Source organism: Oncorhynchus masou, chromosome 2 (assembly GCF_036934945.1).
Source record: "Oncorhynchus masou masou isolate Uvic2021 chromosome 2, UVic_Omas_1.1, whole genome shotgun sequence".
Taxonomy (NCBI): domain Eukaryota; kingdom Metazoa; phylum Chordata; class Actinopteri; order Salmoniformes; family Salmonidae; genus Oncorhynchus; species Oncorhynchus masou.
Genome location: NC_088213.1, coordinates 1,732,680 through 1,747,353, shown reverse-complemented (window position 1 = coordinate 1,747,353; position 14,674 = coordinate 1,732,680). Strand labels below are relative to the sequence as shown.

Below are 14,674 nucleotides of genomic sequence, written 5' to 3'. Positions count from 1 at the left end.
GCACCCTATATACTGCACTACTTTAGACCAGGGCCCAATGATTCCTATAGTTTATATATTGTATCCACTCCTCTCCAGAACCTGACCAGCTGTATGTCTATCTATAGGTGATATCCTCTCCTGTCCTCCAGAACCAGCTGTCTATCTATAGGTGATATCCTCTCCTGTCCTCCTCCAGAACCAGCTGTCTTTATCTATAGGTGATATCCTCTCCTGTCCTCCTCCAGAACCAGCTGTCTATCTATAGGTGATATCCTCTCTGTCCTCCTCCAGAACCAGCTGTCTATCTATAGGTGATATCTCTCCTGTCCTCCTCCAGAACCAGCTGTCTATCTATAGGTGATATCCTCTCCTGTCCTCCTCCAGAACCAGCTGTCTATCTATAGGTGATATCCTCTCCTGTCCTCCAGAACCAGCTGTCTTTATCTATAGGTGATATCCTCTCTGTCCTCCTCCAGAACCAGCTGTCTATCTATAGGTGATATCCTCTCCTGTCCTCCTCCAGAACCAGCTGTCTATCTATAGGTGATATCCTGTCCTCCAGAACCAGTTGTCTATCTATAGGTGATATCATCTCGTGTCCTCCTCCAGAACCAGCTGTCTATCTATAGGTGATATCCTGTCCTCCAGAACCAGCTGTCTTTATCTATAGGTGATATCCTCTACTGTCCTCCTCCAGAACCAGCTGTCTATCTATAGGTGATATCCTGTCCTCCAGAACCAGCTGTCTATCTATAGGTGATATCCTCTCCTGTCCTCCTCCAGAACCAGTTGTCTATCTATAGGTGATATCCTCTCCTGTCCTCCTCCAGAACCAGCTGTCTATCTATAGGCGATATCCTCTCCTGTCCTCCAGAACCAGCTGTCTTTATCTATAGGTGATATCCTCTCCTGTCCTCCTCCAGAACCTGCTGTCTTCATCTATAGGTGATATCCTGTCCTCCAGAACCAGTTGTCTATCTATAGGTGATATCATCTCCTGTCCTCCTCCAGAACCAGCTGTCTATCTATAGGTGATATCCTCTCCTGTCCTCCAGAACCAGCTGTCTTTATCTATAGGTGATATCCTCTCCTGTCCTCCTCCAGAACCAGCTGTCTATCTATAGGTGATATCCTCTCCTGTCCTCCTCCAGAACCAGCTGTCTATCTATAGGTGATATCCTCTCCTGTCCTCCTCCAGAACCAGCTGTCTTTATCTATAGGTGATATCCTGTCCTCCAGAACCAGTTGTCTATCTATAGGTGATATCATCTCCTGTCCTCCTCCAGAACCAGCTGTCTATCTATAGGTGATATCCTGTCCTCCAGAACCAGCTGTCTATCTATAGGTGATATAATCTCCTGTCCTCCTCCAGAACCAGCTGTCTATCTATAGGTGATATCCTGTCCTCCAGAACCAGCTGTCTATCTATAGGTGATATCCTCTCCTGTCCTCCTCCAGAACCAGCTGTCTTTATCTATAGGTGATATCCTCTCCTGTCCTCCTCCAGAACCAGCTGTCTATCTATAGGTGATATCCTCTCCTGTCCTCCTCCAGAACCAGCTGTCTTTATCTATAGGTGATATCCTCTCCTGTCCTCCTCCAGAACCAGCTGTCTTTATCTATAGGTGATATCCTCTCCTGTCCTCCTCCAGAACCAGTTGTCTATCTATAGGTGATATCCTCTCCTGTCCTCCTCCAGAACCAGCTGTCTATCTATAGGTGATATCCTCTCCTGTCCTCCTCCAGAACCAGCTGTCTTTATCTATAGGTGATATCCTCTCCTGTCCTCCTCCAGAACCAGCTGTCTTTATCTATTGTTGATATCCTCTCCTGTCCTCCAGAACCTGCCGTCTTTATCTATAGGTGATATCCTCTCCTGTCCTCCTCTAGAACCTGACCAGCTGTATGTGTATCAGCAGTAAGGAGGAGGAGTCGGTGGCGTTGCCGGGGAAATGTCCCAGTCCAGGCTGCCAACTGGCCTTTATCACCTTCCTTTGTGTCATCTGTGTGTGCAGCATGATCGGAGCCATGGCCCAGACACCCTCCGTCGTCATACTTATCAGGTAACCTCTAACCCAGACCCCCTCTGTTATCATACTCATCAGGTAGCCTCTAACCCTGACCTCTAACCCTGACCCCCTCTGTTATCATACTCATCAAGTAGCCTCTAACCCTGACCTCTAACCCAGACCCCCTCTGTTATCAGGTCATCTCTATCCCTGACCTCTAACCCTGACCCCCTCTGTTATCATACTCATCAGGTAACCTCTAACCCAGACCCCCTCTGTTATCATACTCATCAGGTAACCTCTAACCCAGACCTCTAACCCTGACCCCCTCTGTTATCATACTTATCAGGTAACCTCTAACCCTGACCCCCTCTGTTATCATACTTATCAGGTAACCTCTAACCCTGACCCCCTCTGTTATCATACTTATCAGGTAACCTCTAACCCTGACCCCCTCTGTTATCATACTCATCAAGTAGCCTCTAACCCTGACCTCTAACCCTGACCCCCTCTGTCATCATACTCATCAGGTAACCTCTAACCCAGAACCCTCTGTTATCATACTCATCAGGTAACCTCTAACCCTGACCTCTAACCCAGACCCCTCTGTCATCATACTCATCAGGTAACCTCTAACCCAGACCTCCTCTGTTACAATACTCATCAGGTAACCTCTAACCCTGACCTCTAACCCAGACCCCCTCTGTTATCATACTCATCAGGTAACCTCTAACCCAGACCTCCTCTGTTACAATACTCATCAGGTAACCTCTAACCCTGACCTCTAACCCAGACCCCCTCTGTTATCATACTCCTCAGGTAACCTCTAACCCTGACCTCTAACCCTGACCCCCTCTGTTTTCATACTCATCAGGTAACCTCTATCCCTGACCTCTAACCCTGACCCCCTCTGTTTTCATACTCATCAGGTAACCTCTAACCCAGACCTCCTCTGTTATCATACTCATCAGGTAACCTCTAACCAAGACCCCTCTGTTATCATACTCATCAGGTAACCTCTAACCCAGACCCCTCTGTTATCATACTCATCAGGTATCTTCTAACCCTGACCTCTAACCCAGACCCCCTCTGTTTTCATACTCATCAGGTAACCTCTAACCCTGACCTCTAACCCAGACCCCCTCTGTTATCATACTCCTCAGGTAACCTCTAACCCTGACCTCTAACCCTGACCTCCTCTGTTACAATACTCATCAGGTAACCTCTAACCCTGACCTCTAACCCAGACCCCCTCTGTTATCATACTCCTCAGGTAACCTCTAACCCTGACCTCTAACCCTGACCCCCTCTGTTATCATACTCCTCAGGTAACCTCTAACCCTGACCTCTAACCCTGACCCCCTCTGTTATCATACTCCTCAGGTAACCTCTAACCCTGACCCCCTCTGTTTTCATACTCATCAGGTAACCTCTAACCCTGACCTCTAACCCTGACCCCCTCTGTTTTCATACTCATCAGGTAACCTCTATCCCTGACCTCTAACCCTGACCCCCTCTGTCATCATACTCATCAGGTAACCTCTAACCCAGACCCCTCTGTTATCATACTCATCAGGTAACCTCTAACCAAGACCCCTCTGTTATCATACTCATCAGGTAACCTCTAACCCTGACCTCTAACCCTGACCCCCTCTGTTATCATACTCCTCAGGTAACCTCTAACCCAGACCCCTCTGTTATCATACTCATCAGGTAACCTCTAACCCAGACCCCTCTGTTATCATACTCATCAGGTAACCTCTAACCCTGACCTCTAACCCAGACCCCCTCTGTTATCATACTCATCAGGTTAGACCACTCAGACATACCTGTGTTATGTGGACCACAGGACTGCCCACTGCTCTGAGGTTAGGAAACACTTACCACCAATAAATCCACTATAATTGAGAATTTCAATAAGCATTTCTCTATGGCTGGCCATGCTTTCCACCTGTCTACTCCTACCCCGGCCAACTGCCCGGCACCCTCCACAGCAACCCGCCCAAGCCCCCACCATTTCTCCTTCACCCAAATCCAGATAGCTGATGTTCTGAAAGAGCTGTAAAATCTGGACCCCTACAAATCAGCCGGGCTAGACAATCTGGACCCTCTCTTTCTAAAATGATCTGCCGAAATTGTTGCAACCCCTATTACTAGACTGTTCAAACTCTCTTTCGTATCGTCTGAGATTCCCAAAGATTGGAAAGCTGCTGCGGTCATCCCCCTCTTCAAAGGGGGTGACAATCTAGACCCAAACTGCTACAGACCTATATCTATCCTACCCTGTCTTTCTAAGGTCTTCGAAAGCCAAGTTAACAAACAGATTACCGACCATTTCAAATCCCATTTATTGCCTTAACTCCCTTATCTTACCTCATTTGCACTCACTGTATATAGACTTTGTTCTTTTTTTCTACTGTATTATTGACTGTATGTTTTGTTTATTCCATGTGTAACTCTGTGTTGTTGTATGTGTCGAATTGCTATGCTTTATCTTGGCCAGGTCGCAGTTGTAAATGAGAACTTGTTCTCAACTAGCCTACCTGGTTAACTAAAGGTGAAAAAAAGATTTAAAGACAGAAAGTGAGACAGAGTGAGAGAGAGAGACAGACAGAGTGTGAGACAGTGAGAAAGAGATAGACAGTGAGACAGAGAGAGACAGACAGAGAGAGAGAGACAGACAGAGGAGAATAAGCAGAGTAATGTATTTGTTTACAGTAACCTCAGTTCCATCCCAGAATTCACCAGGAAGCGATAGCATGTCATACCCATCCAGTGTCATAACCTTAACTTGTACAATCCTAATGTGGCCCAAACCCCATGTTCTGATGGTCCTCCCTCCTGCCATGACGTAACCTAAACGTTCAGACTGAGGTCTATGATCACTCAGGAAACCCTGTTGGTTTAAGGACAGTACAGATTACAGTGCAGATCTACCATTCCAGTGTTTTACTTGCTATATTGTATTTACCTCGCATCATGGCCTTTTTTGCCTTTACCTCCCTTATCTCACCCCATTTGCTCATCGTATATAGACTTATTTTTCTACTGTATTATTGACTGTATGTTCTGTTTATTCCATGTGTAACTCTGTTGTTGTATGTGTCAAATTGCTTTGCTTTATCTTGGCCAGGTCGCAGTTGCAAATGAGAACTTGTTCTCAACTAGCCTACCTGGTTAAATAAAGGTGAAATAAAAATATTTCTTCCTTTTTCTCTCCCACTCCTTGTCCTTCTCTCACTGCCACACAGAGGAGCTTCGTCTGGGATACCTCTACCTATCTACCCGGCTCTATCTTGTGGCCACAAGGTGCAGCTACAGCTGTGTTCTCACATGAAGAGGTATAAGTAGGTCTAAGGTATAAGTAGGAGTATAAGGAGTAGTGGTTGGCTTTGGGCCAATGGTAACAGTAGTAATAGTAGTAGTAGTAGAAGTGGTAGCAGTATTAATATTATTATTATTATTATTATTATTAGTATTAGTAGTGGTAGTAACGAGCCTTATGTCAACTAGTCTGTCTGCAGGAGAGAGGACAAACCATAGAGAATTATAGAGGCCTCTAGTTGCCTAGAGGTCACATTAGCATGGGAAGCGCCATTGAGGGCTTCCACCATTTTAATGTAGTCAACTTGTTGGCACTTCCAACTTCATTGGCTGATCCCTCCTGGTGACCCTGTTGGAGTCATGTCCAACCGGGTCATCAGGAGGGTTCGGCCAATCGGGAAGAACCAAATTGACTACTTTAAAATGAAGATAGCCTCAATGGCGCTGCCCATTCTGTAACAGATACAAAGATGAGTGCTCTATCTATCTCTATGGGACTAACCTACAGTATTTATAGGAACTTGTCAGACATTACTAATCAATCACTAGCATCCAGTTCTCATCCTTACACTATTTTGGATATTAGTACTAGTATTGATTTGTTAGGATGGGAATAGTAGCAGCTAATAGTTGTTGCTGTAGTCATATGTAGTGATACTAGCAAGGTACCATTGTTCAGGAGTTAACAGTAACCTACCAGACGGTGCCAGTCTCCAGGGCAGCAGACACAGAGAGAGCCCGGTCAGATTGCGTGTGAACACGGCAGAAGCCTGCCGTACTCCGTACTGTTGGCTCTCTCTATGGCCTCCTGCTGGCTCTTGAATCGGAATATACACTGGACCGGGCCGAAGATCTGGATGGGGTCATGGAGAAGATTACATGCCCTGTTCAAATGCATCCTTCCTACTGCCCTCCTTTGAAGAAATGCCTGATGTGACCTGGCTGGTAATTGGTAATTGCTTACACCTATCAGTTTGTTGGATCAGTGATTACTTCAAGGAGGAGAGACATGTAGGTTTGTTATGTATTCAAACAGGCCATGGTCAGCAGGAGAAGGATAAAGCAAAGCCTCACAGGCCACAGATGTCAGTTCAACGCCCAATTTAGATTGACTTGGATTTGATGAACAATGTGAAGAAAATGTTATATTAAAAAAATGCAATGACTTCACTGCTGAACCATGTCAATGTTGTGTTGTGTCCAAATAAATGTATGTAGGATCAATCAGGACCAATCAGAATAGCCTTGGGTCGTATTAATAATAAAAACACAAGCATTTGTTATTTGACAGGTTCAGCTTCCTCCCTGTGTCAGTCCATTTTCTTCCGTTTGGTGTCTAGTGAATACAACCATAGAGATATGTATAGGATGTAACAATGCATCTGCCACAGTTGGTCTGTGGGGGCATGCAGGGGCATGTGGGGGCATGGGTAGTGCCATTGAGGCCATCTCCATTTTTAAGTAGTACATTTTCTTCTTCTACTAATTTGATGAGTTGGTAAACAAACTAAAAGGCTACATACTTCAAATCCAATCAAATCAAACTATATTTGTCACATGCGCCGAATACAACAAGTGTAGACCTTACCGTGAAATGCTTACTTACAAGCCCTCAACCAACAGTGCAGTTCAAGAATAGTTAAGACAATATTTACCAAATAGATTAAAGTAAAAAAATAAGAATAAAAAGTAACACAATAAGAATAACAATAACGAGGCTATAAATATCACAATTGGTTGGGAGAATATAAAACGTCAGCCATGTTCTTCAGCGCCATCTTTTCACCTGCAGTGTGTTGTATCTTTTCACCTGCAGTGTGTTGTATCTTTTCACCTGCAGTGTGTTGTATCTTTTCACCTGCAGCGTGTTGTATCTTTTCACCTGCAGTGTGTTGTATCTTTTCACCTGCAGTGTGTTGTATCTTTTCACCTGCAGTGTGTTGTATCTTTTCACCTGCAGTGTGTTGTATCTTTTCACCTGCAGTGTGTTGTATCTTTTCACCTGCAGTGTGTTGTATCTTTTCACCTGCAGCGTGTTGTATCTTTTCACCTGCAGCGTGTTGTATCTTTTCACCTGCAGCGTGTTGTATCTTTTCACCTGCAGCGTGTTGTATCTTTTCACCTGCAGCGTGTTGTATCTTTTCACCTGCAGCGTGTTGTATCTTTTTCACCTGCAGCGTGTTGTATCTTTTCACCGCAGCGTGTTGTATCTTTCACCTGCAGCGTGTTGTATCTTTTCACCTGCAGTGTGTTGTATCTTTTCACCTGCAGTGTGTTGTATCTTTTCACCTGCAGTGTGTTGTATCTTTTCACCTGCAGTGTGTTGTATCTTTTCACCTGCAGTGTGTTGTATCTTTTCACCTGCAGTGTGTTGTATCTTTTCACCTGCAGTGTGTTGTATCTTTCACCTGCAGTGTGTTGTATCTTTTCACCTGCAGTGTGTTGTATCTTTTCACCTGCAGTGTGTTGTATCTTTCACCTGCAGTGTGTTGTATCTTTTCACCTGCAGTGTGTTGTATCTTTTCACCTGCAGTGTGTTGTATCTTTTCACCTGCAGCGTGTTGTATCTTTCACCTGCAGTGTTGTATCTTTTCACCTGCAGCGTGTTGTATCTTTTCACCTGCAGTGTTGTATCTTTTCACCTGCAGTGTGTTGTATCTTTTCACCCAGAGCGTGTTGTTTCTTTTTCACCTGCAGCGTGTTGTATCTTTTCACCTGCAGCGTGTTGTATCTTTTCACCCGCAGCGTGTTGTTTCTTTCACCTGCAGCGTGTTGTATCTTTTCACCTGCAGCGTGTTGTATCTTTTCACCTGCAGCGTGTATCTTTCACCTGCAGTTGTTGTATTTTTCACCTGCAGTGTGTTGTATCGTTTCACCTGCAGTGTGTTGTATCTTTTCACCTGCAGTGTGTTGTATCTTTTCACCTGCAGTGTGTTGTTTCTTTTCACCTGCAGTGTGTTGTATCGTTTCACCTGCAGTGTGTTGTATCGTTTCACCTGCAGTGTGTTGTATCTTTTCACCTGCAGTGTGTTGTATCTTTTCACCTGCAGTGTGTGTTTGAACAGATATAAAGCCAAGGTTGGCTACTGCCACCTGTAGTAATGGAATGTTTGTTCACGATTATAATTAATTTACTGATCCCTCCTGATGACCTGGATGGAATTATGTGATCATTCCTTAACCCATAGGAAGTCCCTCCCAATTGACCACTTTAAAAATGGTGAAAGTCCTCAATAGCGCTGTCCATGCTAAAACGGCTTTTGGCCACTAGAGTCCTCTATGTATTTCTATGATATGATCCTGCATTACCATGACCATAGACTTGGATAGACAGCTCTAATACCACAAAGCCAGTATTAGCATGGGCAGATCCATTGAGCACTTTTACCATTTTAAAGTAGTCAATTGGGTGGACCTTTCTATGGGTTAAGGAAGGATCGCAAAATTCTATCCAGGTCAGCAGGAGGGATCAGCCAATGAATGGCAGCCTGTTTAGAAAACACACTCTAGGTGGCAGTATACACACTTTCAGTTTGTCTACCGACTCATAGAAGAAAAACAAGAATAAATTGACTACTTTCAATTGGAGAAAGATCTACATGGCACTGGCCATGCTGTCACAGAAGCCATTATGCCACAGATGTAAAGAAGCGCCCTCCATCCATCTCCATGACTATGACCTTGTTTGAACCATAGATATAGTTGTCTGAACCTGCACTTCAACCACACCACCAGAAGATGGCAGTGGTGTACAACAAAACTGCCTGGACCAGTGGTGGCGTTCTCATTTTTATGAATGAAATCACTGTAAAGCCAACATCAGAAACCCCTAGCTCTGGGTAGAAGTTTCCCATAGACACAGATCACAGATCAAGGATCAGCTTTCCTTCCTCCAATCACAGAACAAAGACACAGTACGATGCAGAAAAAGTTCAGTTGACTATTTACAGGTATTATATACAGAGAACAGAATGATCTGCCTGTGGTATATTTAAGCAATAAGGTCAGAGGGAGTGTGGTATATATACCACGGCTAAGGGCTGTTCTTACACACGACGCAACGCGGGGAGTGCCTTGATACAGCCCTTATCCGTGGTATATTGGCCATATATCACAAACACCCGAGGTGCCTTATTGCTACTATAAACTGGTTAACAATGTAATCAGAGCAGTAAAAATAAATATTTTGTCATACCAGTGGCATACGGTCTGATATACAGTACCACGGCTGTCAGTCAATCAACATTCAGGACTCGAACCACCCAGTTGATAATTAATATCAGGACAGGTTTCGACTGTTAGAGTCTTCTTCAGGCAGCGTTGGGTGGATGGATGCATCATCCCCCAATCCTAACCTTAATCACAAAACTGACCATAGATCAGAATTTGGATCTCTCACCTCTTCCTTGGCGTGCGCATGTGGTCCTTGACATGGGAGAATACGGTGGGCTGGATGTAGAGGCCTGTGTCCTCCATGGCCACGCCCCCACACTCCAGTTTGGCTCCCTCCTTCTTCCCACTGTCAATCAACTCCAGTATCTTATCAAACTGCTTCTGGTCAATCTGGAGGAACAGGGGAAGATAGGAGATGGGGAGGGAGGAGGGAGGGATGAGGGGAGGGAGGGAGAGAGGGAGGGAGGGAGAGGGAGGGGAGGGAGGGAGAGAGGGGAGGGAGGGAGGGGGAGGGAGGGAGGGAGGAGGGAGGGGAGGGAGTTATTGCCATTGCCATGCCATGGCTACATGGCGGCTACACATGGCCACGCCATGCCACGGCTGCCACATGGCTTGCCATGGCTACATACGGCCATGGCTATGGCTAGGGGAAGAGAGGAGATGAGGGAGGGAGGGAGGGACATATGGCGGCTATGATGGCAGGCGCGCGGCGGCGTATATGGCGGCGATGGCGGCGATGGCGTATGGCGACGCCGGGGAGGGAGGGAGGGTGGAGGGAGGGGGAGGGAGGGAGGGAGGGAGGGAGGAGGGAGGGGTTAGGTTAGGCAAGCAGGGTGATGTCATTACACAAAAGGTAAAGTATTGGCTATAAGGGAGTATGATTTACACATCCAAAGCAGGCACAGGAGCAAAAGAAAGAACAGCTAGAAAAATAATGGGAGATTTTCTGCTCCCACCACAAGTGATCTTTAGTGAACCCATACTGATAGCCTACGTTGATAACCACCGCGTAATGGAACTACGTTTCTGTCAGACAACACCTGAAGGATACGTTCTGTAACTGTCCCACATCTCCTCATGCTGTCAGCTGTAGACTAAAGTAAAGGACTGAATCCTAAATTGTGGCCTGCACGGTTAACTTAAGATAATATTTGATTGACTTCACTGCATGACTTACATGAATATCTGAGCTAAGCACACAGCTCTCAAGTTACAGATATAGGATTTCCTTTGATCACTTTTTTGTTACTGAGAATTTTCCTGCACCACAGGAAATGCAAACTTTGGAGTTTTAAAAGGCTTATAAAGTTTGTAATTTCCACTTAGAAAGACTTAGTCAGACTTGATTTGCCCTTAAAAACGTATCAACCCCTGCAAAAATGTCCATTAACCAAATCTGCATAATAATTCACATTTCCTGTTGCTGCAGGATTATTTTCCTGCCGTAGCAAACTGTCTCAAATGAAGCTCCTACATCTGTAGGATTTGGTCCAAAGTTGGGAACGGATCTAATCGTGAATAATTACCAAAGACTACAACCACCCAAGCCATAGACTGTTCACTCTGCTACCATCCGGCAAACGGTACCCGAGCATCGGCTCTCGGACCAATCGGCTCCAAGGCAGCTTCTACCCCAAAACCATAACATTGCTGAATCGCCAGACTGATAAATAGTCAACTAATGGTTCCCAAACTATCTGCACTGACTCTGTCTTGCACTGACCCTATGCACACTCAGTAGACTTTATATACACACTCACTAGACTATATATACACATGTATACACACTCACTAGAAAATATATACACACTCACTAGACTTTATATACACACTCACTAGACTATATATACACATGTATACACACTCACTAGACAATATATACACACTCACTAGACTTTATATACACACTCACTAGACTATATAGACACATGTATACACACTCACTAGACAATATATACACACTCACCAATAGACTTTATATACACACTCACTAGACTATATATACACACATGACTATATACACACTCACTAGACAATATACACACTCACTAGACTATATATACACATGTATAAAACCATATACACAACCATATACACACTCACTAGACAATATATATACACACTCACTAGACTATATATACACATATATACACACTCACTAGACAATATATACACACTCACTAGACTATATATAGTATACACACTCACTAGACAATATATATACACACACTATATATAGACAATATATATACACACTCACTAGACTATATATGCACACACCGTATACACACTCACTAGACAATATATATACACACTCACTAGACTATATATACACACACCGTATACACACTCACTAGACAATATATATACACGCTCACTAGACTATATATACACACACCGTATACACACTCACTAGACAATATATATACACACTCACTAGACTATATATACACACTCACTAGACAATATATATACACACAGTATACACACTCACTAGACTATATATACACACTCACTAGACTATATATACACACAGTATACACACTCACTAGACTATATATACACACACCGTATACACACTCACTAGACAATATATATACACACTCACTAGACAATATATATACACACTCACTAGACTATACACACAGTATACACACTCACTAGACTATATATACACACTCACTAGACTATATATACACACACCGTATACACACTCACTAGACAATATATATACACACTCACTAGACAATATATATACACACTCACTAGACTATATATACACACAGTATACACACTCACTAGACAATATATACACACTCACTAGACAATATATACACACTCACTAGACTATATATACACACACCGTATACACACTCACTAGACAATATATATACACACTCACTAGACTATATATACACACTCACTAGACTATATATGCACACTCACTAGACTATATATACACACAGTATACACACCCACTAGACTATATATGCACACTCACTAGACTATATATACACACTCACTAGACTATATATACACACTCACTAGACTATATATGCACACTCACTAGACTATATATACACACAGTATACACACTCACTAGACTATATATGCACACTCACTAGACTATATATACACACTCACTAGACTATATATACACACACCGTATACACACTCACTAGACTATATATACACACTCACTAGACTATATATGCACACTCACTAGACTATATATACACACAGTATACACACTCACTAGACTATATATACACACAGACTATATATACACACTCACTAGACTATATACACACTCACATAGACTATATATACACTCACTACTAGACTATATATACACACTCACTAGACTATATATACACACACCGTTTACACACTCACTAGACTATATATACACACTCACTAGACTATATATACACACACCGTATACACACTCACTAGACTATATATATACACACTCACTAGACTATATATACACACTCACTAGACTATATATACACACTCACTAGACTATATACACACATCATAGACACTCACTAGACTATATATATACACACTCACTAGACTATATATACACACACCGTATACACACTCACTAGACTATATATACACACTCACTAGACTATATATACACTCACTAGACTATATATACACACTCACTAGACTATATATACACACTCACTAGACTATATATACACACACCGTATACACACTCACTAGACAATATATATACACACTCACTAGACAATATATATACACACTCACTAGACTATATATACACACAGTATACACACTCACTAGACTATATATATACACACTCACTAGACTATATATACACACTCACTAGACTATATATACACACACCGTATACACACTCACTAGACTATATATATACACACTCACTAGACTATATATACACACACCGTATACACACTCACTAGACTATATATATACACACTCACTAGACTATATATACACACACCGTATACACACTCACTAGACTATATATACACACACCGTATACACACTCACTAGACTATATATACACACTCACTAGACTATATATGCACACTCACTAGACTATATATACACACACACCTAGACTATATATACACTCACTAGTATACACACTCACTAGACAATATATATACACTCACTAGACTATATATACACACAGTATACACACTCACTAGACTCACTAGACTATATACACACTCACTAGACTATATATACACACACCGTATACACACTCACTAGACTATATATACACACTCACTAGACTATATATACACACACCGTATACACACTCACTAGACAATATACACACTCACTAGACAATATATATACACACTCACTAGACTATATATACACACTCACTAGACTATATATACACGCACCGTATACTCACTCACTAGACAATATATATACACACTCACTAGACAATATATATACACACTCACTAGACAATATATATACACACTCACTAGACTATATACACACTCACTAGAAAATATATATACACACTCACTAGACAATATATATACACTCACTAGACTATATATACACACTCACTAGACTATATATACACACTCACTAGACTATATACACACACTCACTAGACTATATACACACTCACTAGACTATATATACACACCGTATACACACTCACTAGACTATATATGCACACTCACTAGACTATATACACACTCACTAGACTATATACACACTCACTAGACTATATATACACACTCACTAGACAATATATACACACCGTATACACACTCACTAGACTATATATGCACACTCACTAGACTATATATACACACTCAGTAGACTATATATACACACACCGTATACACACTCACTAGACTATATATATATACACACTCACTAGACTATATATATATACACACTCACTAGACAATATATATACACACTCACTAGAAAATATATATACACACTCACTAGACAATATATATACACTCACTAGACTATATATACACACACACTAGACTATATACACACACTCACTAGACTATATATACACACCGTATACACACTCACTAGACTATATATGCACACTCACTAGACTATATACACACTCACTAGACTATATATACACACACACTAGACTATATATACACACCGTATACACACTCACTAGACTATAT

General features: G+C 42.4%; 1 protein-coding gene and 1 pseudogene across 1 annotated transcript in view; both read left to right on the top strand.

Moving 5' to 3' along the window:
• The window catches only part of LOC135552108 (solute carrier organic anion transporter family member 3A1-like), a 186,034-nt gene that overhangs the window by 12,748 nt on the left and 158,612 nt on the right, over positions 1-14,674 (top strand). The window contains exon 2 of the mRNA XM_064983522.1: positions 1,873-2,045. Coding sequence (XP_064839594.1) covers positions 1,873-2,045 — 173 coding nt within the window. The remainder of the gene's footprint in view (positions 1-1,872; positions 2,046-14,674) is intronic.
• Positions 10,216-14,674, top strand: part of LOC135554264 (insulin-like growth factor 1 receptor) — an 81,212-nt pseudogene continuing 76,753 nt past the window's right edge.